At 37.4% G+C, this 21931-nt stretch overlaps 1 protein-coding gene across 5 annotated transcripts in view; it reads left to right on the plus strand.

Annotated features, from left to right (window-relative positions):
• Window positions 1-21533, plus strand: part of UAP1 (UDP-N-acetylglucosamine pyrophosphorylase 1) — a 33978-nt gene extending 12445 nt beyond the window's left edge. For 2 of the 5 annotated variants that reach the window (XM_037506588.2, XM_054693522.1), the window contains exons 3-11: window positions 2614-2818; window positions 5102-5277; window positions 7218-7390; window positions 12722-12915; window positions 14270-14410; window positions 15096-15284; window positions 16381-16431; window positions 20104-20170; window positions 20915-21532. In XM_037506588.2, coding sequence (XP_037362485.1) covers window positions 2614-2818; window positions 5102-5277; window positions 7218-7390; window positions 12722-12915; window positions 14270-14410; window positions 15096-15284; window positions 16381-16431; window positions 20104-20170; window positions 20915-21007 — 1289 coding nt within the window. In that variant the 3' untranslated portion in view covers window positions 21008-21532. Of the gene's footprint in view, window positions 1-2613; window positions 2819-5101; window positions 5278-7217; window positions 7391-12721; window positions 12916-14269; window positions 14411-15095; window positions 15285-16380; window positions 16432-20103; window positions 20171-20914 lie in introns of all 5 variants that reach the window. The other 3 variants (XM_037506590.2, XM_037506591.2, XM_054693523.1) reach the window with 3 other exon arrangements.
• The last annotated feature ends 398 nt before the right edge of the window (window positions 21534-21931 follow it).

Raw genomic sequence — 21931 nt, forward strand, 5'->3', positions numbered from 1 at the left:
TTCCCTGTGTTCATCCTGCCCTGTTTTGTAACCTCTCCCACCCCCTGCTTTGCTGTGTGCCTCAGTTCTATAGTTAGCTTGTGAGTTTTGACTTTTTTTTGACCTTTTGTTTGGTTTTTCTATATTCCACATATAATTGAGACCATCTGGTATTTATCTTTTTCTTTCTGACTAATTTTGGCTCACATAATCTCTTCCAGCTCCATTCACATTGCTGCAAATGACATGAGTTTGTCTTTTTTGATCACTGAGTAGCATTCCACTGTATAAATATATCACAGCTTTTTGATCCATTTATGCTTTCAGGTTTTCCTCTTTGCAGAAGAAATTTGGAAAAGAAGTTCATACTTCCTAATTTCACTTGGGTTTTGCATATTTAAAATTAGTTTATATTTTTCATATAGGTGTGCTGCTGCCCATGTAAAATTTATGTTATGACAAATCATGTATTGAAATCATCTATTTCATTGTTTGAAATCATGTATTTTGCAATATAACTAAAAGACTTACCAAATTTTATTGGTACTCTTAATTTCAAGCATTATTTTATCTGTCATTGTAAAACAGATATTATTGTAGTTACACAGATGGAATAGGTGTGTTTCAGCCAGTGTACACACATTTGATACTGTTAACAACAGCTGTAGCTACATTTAGTTCTTGAATTGCAGCTGGTCTTGATACTCCAGGGACTACTTTCTTTCCTCTTGTTTTTCTCTCTGCTCCTGAGTAATATGCAGGAAGTTAATGCAGAAACCTTTTACTTGCAAATATATATGGATTGTGTTATAGCTCATAGTATATTAGTAGCTAAATGGAGAGGAGATGTAAATGTAGATCTGCTGCCTGGGGATGGACACCTGGCAGGTATTATCTCAGTGCTGCTCTGAAGATTTTATGATCAAGTGAATAATCAGGTTCACAGGTGGAAAGAAAAATTGAAGAAAATATGACAGACAGGGAGTTAGGAAGCAAACACATGCCTTTTATTTGAATAAAGAATGAAAACATTACGGGTAGCAAAGCTTCAAAACAGAAAAATTTGGAAAACCAGAATGAAGTATTAGTCAAGGGATCTGATCCAAGGAAGAAGGGTTTATACAGCTATCTTAGATAACTGTTTAGAACCTGTGGAGAGCACCAATTGGTGTTAATGGTAGTCGGGGAACAGGATCCGAGATACAGAGCTGGCGTTGGGAGTGTTGCTCTTATCTTTTATAAGAGGAAAGGCAGCTGAGGGAAATCACTTACTTTTGGACTGAAGGTAAAATAAGATGTCAGGAAAGAGTAACTAAAGCCACATTAACAGAAAAACAAAACACACATACTTTATGAAAAAATAAATAGTATTAAAAAAAGGCTTCTCCGTCCAGAAAATTTTCTTGCGACTTTTTTGGAACACATTTAGAAATATTCCTCATTCTAACACTTTCGGTGGTATGCAATAGTCCAGAATGTTTAGTTTGTTTCCATTTGGCTTTTAAATCCTACTTGAATTTATTTTTAGTCAGAATATTTTTTATTCAAGTATTATGTTTGGTTATTACTTACTGCTAATATTCAGCTTGTGGAAATTAAAGGCTTCCATGCAGAAATAAATCAGCAACAAAGACTGAGCCTAACAACCTTCTGAACTACTGTAGATGGCCCATTAAAAAAAAAAAATCATTTAAACACTTTTATTGAAATACAGTTACATACAATAAAATGCACTAGTTTTATGTGTTTTTGAGAAATATATATGTATATATATAAAACCATGTAACTACCACCCTTAAACAAGATGTAGAACATTCCCATCACCCCACAGAGTCTCTTAATGCCCTTTGCAGGCATATAACCTGAACTTATTCAGTTGAGTTGGATTTTAGACCAGACCAGGTGTTGTGACTTCAGAAACTAGCTGCTTTTTTTTAAAGATTTATTTATTTATTTATTTATACATGCACTGGGTACAGTCAGAAGCGCAGAAGGGTGAGAGAATTCACTGGAGTCAGAGGGGGAACAGAACAGACAGAGTGACGAAATACACTGCTGAGGGGAGCAGCGGGAGTGGCAGGAGAGGTCTGTTGCGCCATGTGGACCCTGGGACCCTCGCTGGTGGACTGTTGTACCACATTGCTTTTCTAACTGACAGCTGCTTTTCCTTACATTTACTGGAGGCTACCTTGTCTAGTATGTTTGTATGTTTATTAGTTAATTATTTTTGATTGATTCATAGGCTGCAGGTAATTTAACAGCATCATCATTCATCCTAAAGCCCTGGTACCTTTTATTGTTTTCCTTGGCTTACCATATCTAAGAAGTAGTCAGGTACTTGCAAAACATTTGTAATGTCTCATGATCCTTGCATTCCAATCTTTTTAGGAAAAAAACTTTCATTTAAGAAGTATATATCATACTTCGTTTGGTGCTTAGTTGGGTTCTATACATTATAATTTTTAATAATGAAAATGTTTTTTGTTAACAAGAATGGCATCCCTGATTCTGTATAGAGTCCTGGCTCCTTACACAGATAGGGTGAGTCTTTGCTCCTGCCTTTGTAAATGCAATCCTAAAATGCTTAATTATAAGTCCTATAAGTGGTTTTTTTTTTTCTTTTTTCTTTTCTAGGACTTTTCCAGATTTCCCAGAACAAAGTGGCAGTTCTTCTTCTAGCTGGTGGACAGGGGACAAGACTTGGTGTTGCATATCCCAAAGGGATGTATGATGTTGGTTTACCATCCCACAAGACACTTTTCCAGATTCAAGCAGAACGTATCCTGAAGCTCCAACAATTAGCTGAAAAATATCATGGCAACAAATGCATCATTCCATGGTAAGATATATCTCATGGGAGAGTGTTTGAACATGTATTAGTTTATAATATTTGAGCAAATATTTTATTCACAGGCAAAAATATTTCCTTTTTTTGGAGATGTAGCATACTATAGATGTTAAAAGTGATACATTTAATAACTAAATCACTATAGCTTTAGTGAGCAGTATTATTACTCATCTGCCCTTTCTGCATGCCTGCTTGAATACCTTTGGATAGTCAGTGGATTCACTCAGTCTGGAAGCTACATTGTGGTGGATAATTTGAGTGTAGACTTTCTGATAAAAGTCAATTTCTGAAATATGAAGATATTACTCATTTTCAGCATTGCTGTGGTAAGACCCTATACCATTCTGATTCTCTTCCACACCCCACCCTTTTTTTTTTTAACCCTCTCTCAAAGCATTTCAGGGTCTTTTATCTGTAGTATCAGATATTTCATGACAGTGTGGCTTGGCTCTATGTTCAGTCACTGCTTTGAGCGCCCAGTGGGTTCTCTCCATCCTGAAACCTGTACCCTTATGTGTCAGGTGATCTCACCCTCTGTAACCCACTCCTCCACATTCCTGAAAGCTCCCACTGATTTTTTTGCTGTGAATAGAAGGGATTCTCAGTCACTGGTAGACTGAGTTTTCAGGGACTGCCTCGACCAGCATGTGTCTCCTAAGCACAAGAGATTATGGAAATTCTGCTCTGCTTTTTAATAGTTTTTGCTTTAGCTTTTTAATCTATTTCCTAGGGCAGGCTTGGAAGAATGTTTTGAGGGGGAGGCCAGCTATGTATTTGAGATCCCTCACATTTCTAATCTTGTTTTCTCAGTCCCACATGAACAACAAAAGCTCTGCTTTATTTAAGCATTATGTTTGGTAACTACTTATTGCTGAATTTTCAACTGGTAGAAGGTTCTCTGTCCTCTGCCTGGTCCAAGTCCTGCTTCCTGTTCACTAGCTTGTATCCCAAATCATCAGGCACCCAAGGGAAAGGCAGCTGCATAGCCCTAGCTGTCTCTGAAAGATTCTTGCTGTCTTGAATTTTAGTTCCATCCCACTGCTTCTGTAGCTCTCTGATGCCTTTAAAAATAGGCTTTTTGTAATTCCCCCAGCTTTGCTAGCCCTTCTCAGACAAATGTTGGCCTGCTGTGAATTGTTTTTTCATCTTGATTCCAATAGGGATTTCTAAGGGACATCTGTGTTCTGAGTGCCCAACATTCTATTTGAGCCCTGTCCTCCTCCTGTCATGTTGGCTTTTCTTCTCTTTCACATCATAGATCAGTTTCTGTTCTCATCTTATGCAGAACAGTTTAGTCTCCTCTTTTGTCGTCTTCTAAATTATGCCCAAATCTTTTTTACCAAAAGGCAAAGTACCCAGGATAATTTTTTAAACAGACAGGTATTTACTGTGGTGGGGAATTATATCATTTTCTCTATTTATGCATTCAGCACATATTAAACTCAGCACTTGCTTCAAGGTGCTAGGATGCCTCAGTAGCCAAAATAATTTGACAAAAATCTCTGCTTATATATCGCTTATATCTTGCTAGGGTAAAAGCTACTGCAGTTTTAGATATAATCTTTTTTTTCCTTTTGCCACATTGGCGTGTGTTGAATTTTTGTGACAACAAAGAGTGTAATTACATTGTTATGATTTCTTTTTTTGTGTGCGGAAGAACTGGGGTGTAGGCCAGAGGTGCGGTGAGTGCGGGGAGCAGAACAGGCAGATCCACTGAAATACACTGCTGTGGGGAACAGTGGGCACAACAGTGGGCACTACACTATATGTGTGTTAGCTTGCTGGCTGGGGATTGAGCCCAGGCTTAGACTTAACCTGGCGGCCACCAGGGAGGCCCCTATATGGTTAATGATTTTAAATGGAGATAGAATAGGGCCTAGACTCCATTTCAGAATTTTAACATAAAGAATCACAAGAGATCATTAGAACATTTTGCAGGTATCCTTTTCCCCCTGTTTATTTAGGAGTTTTTAATTTAGAATACAAATTTTGTAGAGTTCTGAAATGTTTACCTAAGATAGTTATAGAATCTCTGGAGGAGGTATGTTTAATATTGGTACATAGATTTAGCTTAACTTAAAAAGACTGATTAAGTAACTGGACAAAGTTCCCCTTGGGAAGCAGCTGATGCCACCTTACTGGGAAAAGTATGAAGAAAATCTAAACTTGAAGTGGTGCTCTCAAATTTTCTTTAGCATAGGAAATAGATGCCCCTTGATATTTATGTACTGCACATGGCCCTATTGCTTAGAAGATCTGTTTTTCTCTTGCAAGGTATATAATGACCAGTGGCAGAACAATGGAATCTACAAAGGAATTCTTCACAAAGCACAAGTACTTTGGTTTAAAAAAAGAGAATGTAATCTTTTTTCAGCAGGGAATGCTGCCTGCTATGAGTTTTGATGGGAAGGTTATTTTGGAAGAGAAGAACAAGGTTTCTATGGCTCCAGGTTTGTAACCATGCTTTTTTTTTTTTAACGGTGACTACAAAAGCTAATAATGTAAATTATTGAATTTCACTTTTCTTTTTCGTTGGGTGATTTTGATGCTAGAAAGTAATATTAAATTTTTTTTTCTTTGAAATATGGCAGTGACTTAAAAAATATGAAAATTCTCATGGGTGAAAGAGTTAAGTTTTTATACTTTTTTAAGAAAAGATTTGTTTATGCATCAAGAACCGGGGTACAGGCCAGAAGTACAGGGAGTGAGAGGATTCACCAGAAACAGAGTTGGGTACAAAACAGGCAGACTGACTGAAATACACTGTTGAGGGAAGCAGCAGGTGAGACAGGAGATCCTGCTGCACCATGTGGGTAGCTCCCATGCTGGCCTGGGATTGAACTCGTGCTGTAGAGGCTACAGCTAGTGTCACAGTGGATACTTAACCCCTTGTGCCACCAGGGAGGCCCAGTTTTTATACTTTTTGTAGGTATCTGCCCCAGAAAGGAGTTTGAGCAGAGTGAGAAAGTTCATTTTCTTTACTCAGTGTTTAATATGCAGTAGTGTTTATGGCTATATTCTTTATTGTAGTAAAAAGTTGGAAACCATTTACTGTTTAAATAGAAGACTAAATTATAGTTTATTGTAGAAATAATTCCTAGGTACCATTAAAGTAATTGTTTAAAGACATTAAGTGGCAAGAGAAATCATTAGGGGAGGTTAGTAAGGGAATGGGAAATACAAAATTCCATCACAGTATAATTAGAGTGTAGCTTTACACCGTTCAGGCATTGCTTCCACACTAGCTTGTTAATGGCATCCCTAGGATTGGGCAGTGTCCTGCCTGGGTTACCACATACAGTGACTCTGCATACCAGTCAACTAAAAAGGAAAGATGTTCACAAATTCATATCTGCATGGACCTTTACTTGGAGGAAAGGCTAAAAGGAAAAGACAATAGTGTTACCGTTGTGCTCTACCAATACAGGCTTTTTATTTTATTTTATTTTCTATTTAATTATTTTAATTTTTATTTATTTTTTTTTAAGATTGATTTATTCATGCATACAAGAACTGGAGTACAGACCAGAGGTGTGGGAGGTGAGAGGACTCACCGGAGACAGAGTGGGGAGCAGAACAGGCAGACTGATGGAAATACACTGCTGAGGGGAGCAGTGGGTGAGACAGGAGAGGTCTGCCGTGCCATGTGGGTATCTCCCAGGCTGGCTGGGATTGAACCCACACTGCAGAGGCTGCAGACAGCTTCACAGCGCTGCAATCAACTGCCTGAGCCAGCAGAGAGGCCCTATTTAATTCTTTTTAAATGGAAGAATTTACTGTTCTTAGCTCTACTTTATGAAATTGTCTAATTTTTTTGGTCAGCTTTTTAGCTGTGGCTGAGGTGGTTGGTGGAAGAAATACATTAAAACAGCACTAAAGATAGATAGGAAAGTATAAATTTAGCTTAAATTAATATAGACCTTCATATTAATCTGGTTTCTTATCATATGATGTGGTATAAAATGCTCATATATTTTTATTTTTGACATAAATGAAATTGTCAATGTTGGATCTGTAAATACAGAGCTAACTTGAATCAAACAAATGTTATTATCAAATGTTATAAAATAAGCATTGTCTAATAACGACTTTTATATTTCACAGTATCTTATAGTCTAACTTGTTAAAAGGACTGAGTTAAAAAGAAAAGTCTGGGCTTTCTGGTTGCCTGGCCCCACATTAATAGGGTTATTATGTGAATACTTAAGCTAAATTATCTTCAAAACCATGTAGTATACTTTTTGATACCTTTCATTTTGTGTATTTCGTTTTCTGGCCCTGATATGTGAAACTGTTTCTCAGAACTCTTTCGTTTGGAAACATTACGCAATTTTTGGTTAACCTTCATAATGGGTGTTGGTGTGATGCTAATGGCTGTTTGCTTTCCTAGATGGGAATGGCGGTCTTTATCGGGCACTTGCAGCTCACAATATTGTGGAGGATATGGAGCAGAGAGGCATCTGGAGCATTCATGTCTACTGTGTTGACAACATCTTAGTAAAAGTAGCAGACCCCCGCTTCATTGGGTTTTGCATTCAGAAAGGAGCCGACTGTGGAGCAAAGGTAATGGTTCTTCTCAACTCCAGCAAGGCTTTACATGAAACGTATCCATTCCAAGAGTCAAACTTGATCTGTTAGGGTATCTGAATATTTTGTAACCATCCATCTCTTTAAAGTCACTAAGCTACACCATATGTGTTTTCCCCCCCTTAAACTGGTAGCATTTGATTCTAGAAATAATGCACATTTATCCATTACAAGTAAGAGATTAAACTAGGTAAGGATGATTTGTATCTGAGAAAATGAAAGTGACATCATCATTAGACCTGCAGTGGATTCATTAATACCAAGTTGTTATTTGATCCAGTTAACCCAGCTTTTTCCTGTGACAAAGTTACTGGAGAAGTAGGTACAAGAAATATTGTAGAAATAGCAAATTTAGACTTTGGAAGGCCTCTCATGATAGTCTTGTGAATAAGATGGAAATAGATTTGGAGATTAGCACAATTTAAAGAGATTGACAGCTACTTGAATGTCCACAGATATACTGACGTTAAGATGCAGGAAGGTTTGTAATGCCATATGGCAAGTCTTTGACCTTGATGATGTTCTTTTCAACATTTTTTAGTTGCGTAGATGATGATATAGAAGACTTGCTTTTGTGGTAGCAAACAAAATGCATTTTGAGGAATAAAATGAACAGAAAATGTGAAAGACCTAGAAAACACACTGGAAGATTTAGAAATATTAATGTAAATATTACTTTCCATGAAATCCTTAAAAGCATCTGTTTCTCCCCCCAGCTTAAAGTATAACACAATTCTGATCAACATTCCAATGAGATTATTTTGGGGACATTTGACAAAATGATTATAAAGATGGATAGGGAATTGTTGGTAAAGGTTGATCTTAAGGAGGAAAGGGTATGGGTGGAGATAGTCTAGCAGATATTAAAATGAATTTAAATAAAAAGTAAGTAGGAGGATAGTCCTGAGACCAGAATAGAATGTCAAATTAGGAGGGCAGAGTAGCACAGTCAGAAGGAAAAATCCATGTACATAAAAATATACTGTATAGAGATACAGAATATAGATTCTATGGAATATAGAATTCAGATGAATTCTAAAGTTAAATATTAAAAAATGAATATGGTAGAATAAAATTTAGAATAATTTTATAATATAGATGTGAAAGGAAGACCTTTCTGCTAAAAGCAAAAACATACAAGCTTTGGATAAAAACAGATATATAAAAATTTGAAATACCAAGGTTTAGAAGAATCCTGCCATGAGATACATGCTATATTGTTGGTTGGATATTTCCCCTATAAAAAAATTCGTGTCTCTCAAAATTCATTTATAAATCTAAATACAAACTCATAGACAGAAGCTGAGTCTTAAATTTGCGTGTCTAAAGTTTTCAGAAATGAAGCTGATAAACCTAATAAGATTCTTCTTGACTCTAGGAATAAGGAACCTGGTTTATTCCATCTATTGAAGACCTCTGTCCAATAATCTATGTGTATCTGTACTGCATTATATTAGCTACTAATAGTAATAGAAAGTATATTGGATTGTAAATAGCATCTAAACTTTAAAAAAAAAAAAATGACAATTTATTTCTGACTTTTTTCCACTTGGTGTCACTCTTTGTTCTAAAACAAGCACTTCTTTTTATTACTCTGAGTTTCAGAATCATTTTGAATTCTGTATGATCAGATTGTTGAACCTGGAAGGGAACTCAAAAATTATCCAGTAACTTGGGCCTCAGCAATGAGAGAAATGAGCAGTTTGAGTTCCATTACTAATTAAGTTCCAGACCTAAGGTTCCCATCATTAGCATTACCAGAATTAGAATTCATAATCTTAGTATTATATCACATTACAAAATCAAACTCTTAGCTTAATTGTGTTTTTTTTTCCCTGTCAAAAATCTTTACATTGGTGCACTAACCTTTGAGTATACTAGTCACACAGAGATGGAGTGTATCCTATAATTTTTCTCTGCTGGAGGTCCTCTGGGACAATTTCAGTCTCAGTCATGGTGATTTTGTGTCTGGCATATAATGAAGTATCACTCGTGTGAATGAATAAATCTTTAGATAGAACTGAAATATGACTGGGTTGATATATATTAAAAACTTTTAGGATAGATAAAAACTAATTATGTAATCTCTTCTCTTACCCTTTTTATTTTAATAAAGACCCAAGATATTGAAATATGTATTTTAAAACACCTAAATTAAGGAGTGATTCACAGTGTACAAGTGGAATTCCTTGCAGTACTTCTTTTTTTTTAAAGATTTATTTATTTATTTATACAAGCACTGGGTACAGTCAGAAGCACGGGAGGGTGAGAGGATTCACCAGAGCCAGAGGGGAGAGCAGAGCAGGCAGACTGACGAAGTACACTGCTGAGGGGAGCAGCGGGCGAGGTAGGAGAGATCTTCCGCGCCATGTGGGACCCTTGCCAGGGGCCGGGGATGGAACCAGCGTTGCAGAGGCTGCAGGCAGCTTCACAACCCAGCGCTCAACCGCTGTGCCACCAGGGAGGCCCCCTTGCAGTACTTCTTTAATGGACTTTTGTCCTGGCGAATTACATATTTTTTAAATATTTTATAAAATTCTTACATCATTTTTCATCTTTACACAATGTATGCATTTTCATTTTGGTTATATTCCCCATACAATTGCACCCCCTCCCCCTTATTTTGACTCTAGTCCTTCCTCTCCCTGCCCCTCTTTCCCACCCCCTTCCCCTAGTGTGTCTCTGGTTTATAGTTGCTTGTTGATTTTGATTTTTACTTTGTATTGATTAGTCTTTTTCCTGGTCTCTTATTTAGGTTTTCTAAATTCCTGCTATGAGTGAGACCAATCCAGTATTTTTCTTTTTCTCTCTGACTTATTTTGCTGAGCATGATCCCTTCTAGCTCCATCCATGTTGCTGCAAACTGCATATGTTTATCTTTTTTTGATTGCTGAGTAATATTCCATTGTGTATATATACCACATCTTCTTGATCCAGTCATCTATTTTTGGGCATTTGGGTTGTTTCCATAGCTTAGCTATTGTAAATAGTGCTGCTATAAACATAGGCATGCAGGTGCCCTTTGGAATTAATGTTTCTGTGTCATTTGGGTAAATACCTAGGAATGAGATTGCTGGATCATATGGAAGCTCCATCTTTAGCAGGTTGAGGAATCTCCACACAGCTCTCCATAGTGGTTGGACCAGTTTGCACTCCCACCAGAAGCGCAGGAGAGTTCCTTTTTCTCCACAACCTCACCAACATTTGTTGTTGCTAGTTTTTTTAATATGTGCCATTCTCACTGGTGTAAGATGGTATCTCATTGTAGTTTTGATTTGCATTTCCCTGATTTCAAGTGATGTTGAACATTTTTTCATATGCCTGTTGGCCATTTGCATATCCCCTTTGGAGAAGTTTCTTTTTAGCTCTTCTGCACATTTTTTGACTGGATTATTTTCTTTGTTTCTGTTGAGTCTCAAATTACGTATTTTTATATTTTATAGGGAGAGAGCCTTGAGAAAAAACTTAAAGAGCCAGTCGTTTGCAAAAGTACAAAGATAAAACATAGGAACTATTGTTAATTAAAAAACAGTTTGTAAAACAGCTACCTTCACTTTGAGGTTAAATGTTATCTTGAACTCAACTTTTCAGGATTTAACTTGTGGAAAACTGAGCAAACCTCTCAATTTTACACTGTATATATTATGAAATAACCCCAACTTAGTGCAGTTTGCAACTGTTTTCTTTTATAATCTAGACTTTTATATATTTGGAGGTGCACAGTTGTTGTAGATGTAAACCTTTCACTAGCAGAATAACACTTGTGCAGTGTCAAATATGAATCTGCTTATTATTTACCATTGACTGGTTGGGAGTAGGGATATATAGAGGTGACTGGAAAATGAGCCGTGAGAGAGCGAGAGAGAGAGAGAGAGAGAGAGAGAGAGCGAAAGAGAGAGAGATGAATGGATTGAGCGGATTCCACCCTAAATTCTCTACCTAGTAGGATATGTACCATAGTGTATATGAAGTGAAGGTGGTAATGGATTGATAAATGGGAGTTGCAGATACGCCCATGGCTGACTTAAATAATTTTGTTGTATGATGTTTCCCTCCAGTTTGATTCACTTCCTTGGTACAGAGTTTCTTTCCCATGAATACTGTGCTTCTTTCAGGATGGTAGACAGTGAAGCTACACAGCCGGCTGCATGTCCTGTAGCCCTGCGTCAGAGCTAAACTAGGTGCCTGTATCTGTAATTGCTACGTAAACCAACTTCTCAATAGTGCTTTTAGAGGTCTGAAAGAAACTGCTACTGTGTTTATTTTAAGAAATCAGTTGCTGGAGAAATTTTTAATTTTATTGATATAATTTCATGTATATTTAGGATAGACTTTTCAAACTGGGGATAGATTTTTTTTTTAGAATATTCTGAAGCATGCTGAATTGTTAATAGAACAGGACAAATAAAACAGTATCTTCAGATAGCTTTTATTGCTTGATTCTCTGTTGAATATTCATCTTGAGTTTAATTGTATATTAGTGTGTCACATGCAGTTCTTTGATAATTTCCTTTTAAGCATTTAATTTAGGTCCCTGATATATAGGATTAGGATGTTGAGGTATCAGAATCACCTCTGAGGTGTCCAGAACAATTACATTGTCACATTTTTCCTCAGTTTCAATGTATACCTTTCTTTCAGCTCCCCCACCAGCCTAGACCCATTCATAGATTTTCAAATCATTGGCTTTCACACTTTTTTTAAAAAGCATAGCATCTCTTACTTCAAACAAAAACTTATTTTCAAAGCAGATAAATCTGAGCAGGCTTCCCTGGTTGGAGAGGCAGTCGAGCCCCGTGGCCTGCCTGCCTTAACACTCCGCCCACCTCCCAGCCATAGCTCAGAAAAACAAGTAATATTCTGTATTCATGAATAAAAATGAAGTACTTTTTTCAATGAATTAATGATTTGGGCATAAGAAAATGAAACAAAATACCTTTTTTTGGTCTTGTAAATTTCAGTTATTCTCAAAGTAGTTGAGTGTGATTAAAGATAAATTGATAAAAATAAAAGAGATCTGGGGAATGTAGACTCCTCATTTAATTATTCCCACTCCAATGTGATGTGTGATGGATTTTCTATCTGTATTATAGTTAGATAATAAATAGGAAGGAAACAAATTACCTCATTCGTATAAATGAATAAGTATGTCAAAGAATATAAAGATGACTAGGTCATTGCCTAAGGTTAACGATTTCCTTTTAAGAACAGTGTAAGCCAAATTGTAAATGTAGCCTTTAAAAATGACAAATCTCCAGTGTAACATTGATTAAACTTCCTCCTCTACTGTTTTTTCTTTGTGAGCAGGTAGTAGAGAAAACGAACCCTACAGAACCAGTTGGAGTGGTTTGCCGAGTGGACGGAGTATACCAAGTAGTAGAATACAGCGAAATTTCCCTGGCAACTGCCCAGAAACGAAGCTCAGATGGACGACTGCTATTCAATGCTGGGAACATCGCCAACCACTTCTTCACTGTCCCGTTCCTGAGAGATGTTGTCAAGTATGGACAAGATGGGGACTTTTACATTTTTACTTTTTGTTAATCAGAAACTGAGTCACTTGAGAAGTAGGCAGACATCCCAAGTTCATATCCCACAGAATTCATCATCTTTCCTGAGGATCACCTTTAGCAAATGAATTTTATGTGTCATTTTAGTTGTGTTTAATAAGCTATGTCATAGGATTAGGATCAGGAGGACCCATTCCCAGTACATTAACTGAATTCCAAGCAAAGCATTCCTCCCTTTTCTTTACCTCCTTCAGGTGTTCTTGATTCTGGTGTAGCAAAGTGTAAGAAATTAAGTGGCCCCTCTTATCACAATTGGAAACTTTATTTTTTTTTTTTTAAAAAGATTTTATTTATTTATACAAGCACTGGGTACAGTGAGAAGCACGGGAGGGTGAGAGAATTCACCAGAGCCAGAGTGGGGAGCAGAGCAGGCAGAGGGGCAGCGGGCAGCAGGGGAGGTCTGCATGCCATGTGGGACCGAGCAGCTGGGGATTGAACCGGTGCAGCCGAGGCTGTGGGCAGCTTCACAACCCGGCGCTCAACCGCTGCGCCACCGGGGAGGCCCACAATTGGAAACTTTAAAACGAAGATGTCTGCCTGACATCTGCAATCAGAATTTCTGTAGGTAGCTACAGGCATCTGCTTTATTAAAATGCTTCCCACACTATTTAATTCAGCTGGTTGCCAGGCTAACATTTAGGAACTAGTGCATTGGAGAATAAAGAAAAAAGAACTTAAGACCTGGGTGAAAATAAGCATGGGAATGCTACTAAGGCTAAAGTAACTGTTTATACCTGCCGATTCTTAAATGAGGGAGATTCCTACTGAGTCTTCACTTCATAGCCTTTGCACACTTAAAAATGACTATTAACTGTTTAAAACATTACTCATTTTTGCTTTAGAAAATCAACTCCAATACCAAAGTAGTTCCCATTTCACTGTTTGTGGCTGTGTTATTCATTCATAATTCATAGTTATTATTAATACTTATATTTCCATTCCATACTTGAAGGGAATCTCACTTGGGAAAGTTGGGCAAAGAGTAGAATATTTTATAAAAGACCTAGAAATTTTAGGAGGGACATTAGTGTGAGCTGTGTGTGTGTGTATTTTTAAATTTAATAAAATGTTTAAAACAATAATTTATATAATTATTTGATTATTTTTAACTTAAGGGGATAGAGAAATCTACTGTATATTTAAATATGAACTGAAACTTAAATTCCTTTTCTTTGAAAATCTTAGTACTGGTAGTTGATGCATTTACTCCTGAGTATGATTATCAGATTGTCTGGTTTTTTTATATTTGGAAAGTGATTATCTTTTTTTTCTTCTCCCTCCTTAGTGTTTATGAGCCTCAGTTGCAGCACCATGTGGCTCAAAAGAAGATTCCATATGTGGATTCCCAGGGGCAGTTAATTAAACCAGACAAACCAAATGGAATAAAGATGGAAAAATTTGTTTTTGATATCTTCCAGTTTGCAAAGTATGTTTTGAATTGCACCAATATGATTAGATGTATGTCTTGAAGGGTTGCTTTGTATTCTCTTTAGGCAAAACTATTTTCAGGAAATGTTTGCTAGCACATAAGTCAGGTCATTTTGATTGTGTGTTGTCTAGGTTCATCATCATTATCTAGTGTGAAGAGGTTGAGATAAAGAATTGGCCTGTCTTGTGTTTTAGGATATCTTACTGATGAGTAATGATTCTGTAAGCATAATAAGATTATATAGCTCTCTGTAAAAGTTCATGTTAGATGTTGAGACACATGTTACAGAATTTGACCAATATGAAAATGAAGAAGACAAACTAGCTGTGTTAGATTCTCTTACCATATATATTTGTAAGTTGTCTCTTTGCCCGTTTTTGTTTTTTTTTTTTCCTCCCTGGAACAGTTATTGTGATCTTTTTTTTGCTTTAAGATTTATAATGTTGCTGAGCTAAGATGAAGTGTTTTATAGGTGAGGGTATAAAATATTTCTTATTTTGCATTGGAGAATTCTAACTTTATGTAGTGCAGGGATGAGTGGTATTGCTTTCAGCATTCATATAAAATTGGATTAAGACAGTCTGTTATTGAAGACTAAAAGCCTACTTCTGAGGAGAGGAGTCAAAGCTGTGTCTGCAGTTTTATATCACCATACAGCAGCTTTTGTATGTCTCCTCTCTAGGAAGTTTGTGGTATATGAAGTATTACGGGAAGATGAGTTTTCCCCACTGAAGAATGCAGACAGCCAGAATGGGAAGGACAACCCCACCACTGCAAGGCATGCTTTGATGTCCCTTCACCATTGTTGGGTCCTCAATGCAGGGGGCCACTTCATAGATGAAAATGGGTCTCGCCTTCCAGCAATTCCCCGGTAAGTTGGTATTTCTTTTTTTGTGCATGAATGATTCCTTGGCTTTTCCTCTTGGACTTCTTTTTCTTCTTTTTAATGTATTCATTCCTAGAACTTTTTGGGAAAAAAAAAAAAAGTTGATGTGGGCAGTGTCTGATGTGAAAAAAGCTTTGCCCATCACAAAGAAAATGATAGCTTCACTTCTTAAAGAGGAATGAATTCTAAATTTCTTGTTGTCTGGATACAGATCCATTATATGAGTGGGTGTGACAGAAGGATAATGGTCAGAAGGTAGTTCTTCTGCTGTGCCAAATGGTTAAAGCCCACCAGCAACCACTGTGCTGCTGTTCCTGTGGTGTGAACCTCACAGCTATGAGGATTGGGTGCTGCTGCCCTTTTATCTGTGATGCTTACTATGAGCTTTCCAAAAAAACCCATCACCCACATGCTCCCTGCAAGATGTAAGCCCACCATACCTTCTCACCGGGACACTTTCAGGTCTCTGAGGGAGGTGCTGGTAAGGGAAGTGTGTGCTGCCTCCATCCAGTGATACTCAAGCTTTAGAAATATTTTGGGTTCTTAGAAGTTAAAAAAAAAGAAGATATTTGTGGATATTCAAATCTGAGAAAAAACACTTTTATGCAAAATCTTTAATTTTATAACGCCTTCATTAGCACCTAGAGCATCACCCTTCTAAGTCATTTAATATTTCTATACTTACGTGAAAAACCATTCTGCCATTTAAATTTATATTCTTAAGGGGTAAAATGCCAGTTGCGTGATAAAAGCACTGGAAAGACTTGGTAAGTGTTAGAACACTGGGCATTGGAAGCTACTGGGAACTATGAATTTTCTAAGAAAGAGCAGTGGGACACTGTCTCACAGTCGGAGGCCACTTACAGGGTCTGTCTTGTCAGCAGACCTGCTCTGTGGCAGGTCAGATTGTCCTCATGCTTCGTCTTTGGCCATTGCTTTTGTTTCTCTCTCAGATTACCTTTGCCGAGTTTATAATTTATCATAAGTACATGCGCTCAGTCACATATATTTTGCAATTCCACTTCATTGTTATTGTTTGATTTGTTTCCATTCCCATTAATGCTTATTTATTCCTACATAGCAGTGCTACAAATGGAAAGTCAGAGACCATCCCAGCTGATGTCAATCACAAGTAAATATACCAGCCTGTCTGCAGTGCATGGTGATGGGGCTGTGCTTCCCTCCTACTAACTGGCATCGTAGTTTAGTGCTCTGCCTTTGGTCTTGGGGGGATGGTGAAGTGTTGTTGGTGGGTATACTGCTTACATGGTGGCAGATTTCTGTCTGGGTGACACTAACTCAGAATCGCAGTGCATGCTGGAAATGGGGAGCATGCTTACTAAAGAGTCTGACTCTAGGTGTTTGAGCATGCAGTGACAATTTTACAAGGGATAGGTAAGATTTAGAGTATGTTACAGGCCTGGGGCCGCAGATGTGGGTCCCAGCTTACCCTTTATAGCATATGCAAAAGATAGATAAGAATAACATTCTGAAGATGTTATTGAAATGTATAGGTACTCTCAGTATAAAGGCTAACTGCTCCTGACATAGTTGATGGCACTTAATGTGCTGAAAATCATTCTTTTGATATTCTCATACTAAAAGCTCACCTCTTTGCTCTCTGTTAGTTTTGCTCCATTATAATTCTGCTTCTAAAGAAAGTCACTTTTTGTCTTAATGACAGATAGTTTTTAGCTGGAGTAGCACATATCCTCTCATCTGGGCATGGACAGAGTTTGATAAAGCCATTTTCTTTTAGCTAAAGACACAGCTTGATATTCTTGTGACACTTCAAAAGTTATTTAGTTTAGCTTGAATTTTAAGTTTGGAAGGTAATTTGGAATGTGTGTACAGGAGAGAGGACCTGGAGATGGGAATTATCTCAGGATAGGATAATTGTCTCATCTGTGTTTTTTTCCTGCCTGTGCCACTATCTGTGCCGTTGGAGACAAGTCCCTTAAGTGTCTGTTTCTGCTGACGAGGACCTAGACTCTAAGTTTTGGCCAGCTTTGTGACTTGTTGCTCATGTCTTGGGAACTGGTATGCAGGGCCCTTTGTGATTTTCTGTCCCATACATCATTTTTAATATGTAGAAGCAAGCTGCTTTGATAATTGACTACATTTTTGACCTAATATTCTTCTCTTTGAGCCACACCACAGATTTTAATCTGAAAGCTAAAATCATTTCTTCATTTTGCAACTGAAATTAACATCCAGCCATCTCAGTTAAGATAAAACATTTAAAACTCTTTTCCTTCTTATTTGATTTTTTTTTATTTAGTGCTTTTGCCCCTTCCATTTACTTCATTGGCCCAAATGAGATCATGATTTAGAAAGTTCCTGTGGAAATTCTTCTCACTAAAGTGTGCCCTCCGAGAGTAGAAAAAGATTACCTACAAGTGAGAGATAAAAGGAGTATTTGTATAAAAGAGAAAGGAACAGCTTTGAGATATTCTGAAAGAAAGCAAAGATGTTTTGACAAAGTGACATTTTTATCTTTCTCCTTAATGTCTACTAACAGTGCTAGCCACCACAAAGCAAGGCGGGACAGCACTATTACTGGGCTAATGTGCAGTCTCCCGAGGTTTTGTATTCAGTGAGGTTTTGTATTCAGTGAGGGTGGTTTCTGCCTTTCCTTCTCTAGAATGTCCAACTTTAGTTATTAAAGTCCACTTTCTTAGTTTCTTGGAGTATCTTTCAGGTACTAGCAGAGAAGTTATACTTAGTTCAGCCATGTGTTCCTCAGGTTCGAAGCTGCTTCTGATTTAGGCATAGCCAACTTCCTCAGGGGTGCAGGTCATGCAGGTCTGTGTCTTATCAATGGATTGGTCCTTTCCTGTCAGCTTAATAGGACTCTGAGCTGCTGCAGAGGGTCTGGACCAGATCTCTTTAGTCCTTTTGGATAGAATTTGGCACATATCTGGAGGGATTATATGTCCCATCTTTTAATTTGTCTTTTCTTTGATATTGTCTGTTATCTGTCTAGCTTATTTATTCGTTCAGCCAACAAGCTTTTGTAGCCTACCCACACACCCGCAAGTGCTGAAGTAGCTTCCATAAGATAAATATATCTTTTCTTACAGCCTACCAGGAGGCTCTAGATGTACATACATAAAAATTAAATAACAGGCCTCATGTTTGTATGTTAAATGTGTGGTATAAATAGTAATTACTCTCAGAGGCAGTGATTGGCAGGTGTCTTAATATATTTGCTGTTTTTTTTTTTTTTTAAGATTTATTTATTTATTTATACAAGCACTGGGTACAGTCAGAAGCTCAGGAGGGTGAGAGATTCACCAGAGCCAGAGCGGGGAACAGAGCAGGCAGACTGACGAAATACACTGCTGAGGGGAGCAGCGGATGCAGCAGGAGAGGTCTGTCACGCCGCCATGTGGGACCCTTGCAGGTGGCCGGATATCGAAACGGCACTGCAGGGGCTGCGGGCAGCTTTGCAGCCAGCACTCAACCACTGCGCCACCTGGGGAGGCCCTGCATTTGCTGTTTTTAAAAAGTGTATTGAGTAAGAGCAATCAACATGAAATGCAGTGGTCCAGAGAAGGATGTTGCTTGAGCTAAATCTTGGGGAGAGTATGATTTTGGATAGTGGAGAATGACTTGGAATAATCCATAGTGGGTACAACATACTTGGTTCAAAGGGACAATGGCAGGGCAAGTAAGTTGGAGAATCTTCTGCTGGCCTAATGGTTCTATTCAGAGAAAGCTGGGCATAGCTAAACTCAGATGCCCTCTGACTTTATTCACACTACTAAAGCTTCAGACCACACATTTGGTAAAACAGAAGCTAGCTGTGGTTTGAGACTCCAAGAAACTAGTTTTTTGTATGCTTTGTATCCTTTTGGTAAAATTGTTGAAGTTGCAAAAAAAAAAAATCCTAAAAGTCTGGTGATCTTAAAAATTTTGAAAACTTGACTTTTGAGATAAATAATGTAGAAACTCAGTATTGCAAGTGGCTATAAATGTTAGAATATGACATAGAGGAAGCAAGTGGTGACTTTGACCTCAACACTCACTTGGGTGCTTTCTGCCTTGGCTCTCTAAAATGGGACATGGTGAAAGTAATAGAGGGGCAGGCACTTCGAAACCTTGAATAATCAGCTCAGCTAACCTAGGAGATATGGGCTATACAGACGTGTACTGGAAAATAGTTTAACTGACCTTGAGAACTACTGCCCAATAGGATTTTTTTGCAGGGGAGGAGATGGTGGATATCTGTGCTATCTGATCTGGTCATCATTAGCCATCTACAGCTGCTAAGCACTTAAAATTTGGTTATTATTAACACATTTTAAAATTTTAATTAAGTTTAACCACATGTACCTAGTGACCACTGAACTGCACAGTGCAGCTTTAGGATGTTTGTCATCTAATTCTCATAAAGTATGAGAATTAGTATCTAATTCTCACAAAGTTATGTTAAGAATTAAAATATGAAGGATTCCAAGCATCCAGTAGGTTGAGAACATAGTGCATACTCAATAACAAATTATAAATTACAACTTGGAAATGATATAAAACATAAGCTGTACATTAGGAGATAAGCATATTAATACTGATGAAGTGCTCTGAAGAGTACTTGCCTCAATTAGTGTCTCTTGGACCTTGAGGATTTCATGTTAACGTTACTCCAAACTTAGTGATGATCAGGGTAGGCTTTAAACTCTTTCTTTATCTAGGGGAATTTTGTTAACTGCAAGCTTCTCAGAGGAAAGTTATAGTCTGTATGTTCAGTCTGACAAATAACACGGGCAGCAAAATCTTTAACACGTTTGCTTTTTTTCCTTAGCTTGAAGGATGCCAATGATGTACCAATCCAGTGTGAAATCTCTCCTCTTGTTTCCTATGCTGGAGAAGTAAGTTTGCTAGGCTTTTTTTATTCTTTTAAAAGAAGGATTCTGGTACTGTCTTAGGCTTGAGTAGAGTTGCCCTACGAGAAGATGCCACATTTTCCGATGACCCTACCCTGAGGAGTTTCTCTGGGGAGCGAACTGAGAGAATTCCTGTTAGCACTCTAGATCTGTGCCACAGAATTTTGTGTTCAATCTATTTCACCTATACATTGAAATGCACGGACTTTCAAAAAATCAGCCTTGTTTTTTAGGTAACCTTTCTGGCTCTTTTTGATGCAATTTAGTTTTTCATCTCAATGGGTCTATTTTGTTCTTTAGACTTAGTACTCTTACTTTCAAGACTGGAGATACATAGAAGTTCATACTATTCTAATATGTAGGATTTCTTCTGGAGGACCTTGTCAGGTTGCTTTCTTTGAACATTAGAAATGATGCCACCTTGATTAGAAACTTAATTCTGTTGGTTGATGATTGTAGAAAGAATGGCTATCTTACTAACTTGTAATAGAATGTAATCAGAATTATTCTCCTTTTTTGTTGTTTTTATGCTTCTATTACTAGGTTACTAAGCCCGAGTTTAAAAATATACTAAATAGATTTTTGACTTAAATTCTAAAAGTCAACCCAACTTTTGTTATTCAACCCAACTTTTGTTATTCAACCCAACTTTTGTTATTCAACTTTCAAGTCATTATACACTAAGTCTACCATTGCATAACTTGTGTTTTATTTTAACCCTTTTTCTAGGGAATAGAAAGTTATGTGGCAGATAAAGAATTCCATGCACCTTTAATCATTGATGAGAATGGAGTCCATGAGCTGGTGAAGAATGGTATATGAGTCAGATGCCAAATCCCACTACAACAGGAATAGCTTTTATTTTTGATATCCCAACTGTGAACCTACTGGACCTGTCCTGGAATACTCAAGTTTGAATAGCCACAGGGTTTTATTTTACTTGTTGACCTCTTATAACTACTACATACTCCCTCAGATCCAGATGACTGAACTTAAGAAAGCATCTTTATGATTCTCAATTTATTGAACACTTTATTTATATTTTTCAACTGTATGATTCTTTCCCCTAGCCCCCTGCCACCCCTAACCCCCTACCCCCAGGCCAAGGAACACATTGGCTATCCAGGAAATTTTCTTCAGCTTAAGTATAGTCAGTTTGACATTTCTTTACTTGGAACTGGAAGCATTTGCTTTTGAAGTTGTACATAGTAATAATATGTCATTGTACATGTCAAAGTTTCTATGGTACTAAAACTGTGTTTTATTTTATCAAAAATTAAACTTTTTTAAGAAAATAATTGGACAGTAAAATAAACTTTTCTTTTTGTCTCTGGAGTGTCATTTGTACCTTGATGAAATCGCCATTGGGAAATTATAAAACTTCAGAGAAACTTTGTGGTAGTAGGTAACCCCTGCTTTTTGAAAGTTTGCTTTACATCCTTTCACTTTTAGGAAAGACCTACAATAATAACGGTTTTTACTAACTGAAAGAAATCCAAAGAGGATTTTGCTTTTATGACAGAAGGTGAAAAGCGAAAATGGTGTCAGGGTTGGTTTTGCAGTAGCAGTGGCACCCTGAATATTAGTGACCCCACCAAGCTCCTTCCCTGAACTGCTTCCTGTATTCTTGTGTATCATCACTCTCATGCCTTTCCTCTGTGTGAGTGTGATTTTAAGTTTGATGTGTCATTTGATAGGTTATTTTTTGGGTCTAGAGATGCTCCTAAGTGTTTTCATATAAATTAA

The sequence above is a fragment of the Talpa occidentalis genome, unplaced genomic scaffold, assembly GCF_014898055.3.
Source record: "Talpa occidentalis isolate TD23 unplaced genomic scaffold, MPIMG_talOcc4v2.1 talOcc4.12, whole genome shotgun sequence".
NCBI lineage: Eukaryota > Metazoa > Chordata > Mammalia > Eulipotyphla > Talpidae > Talpa > Talpa occidentalis.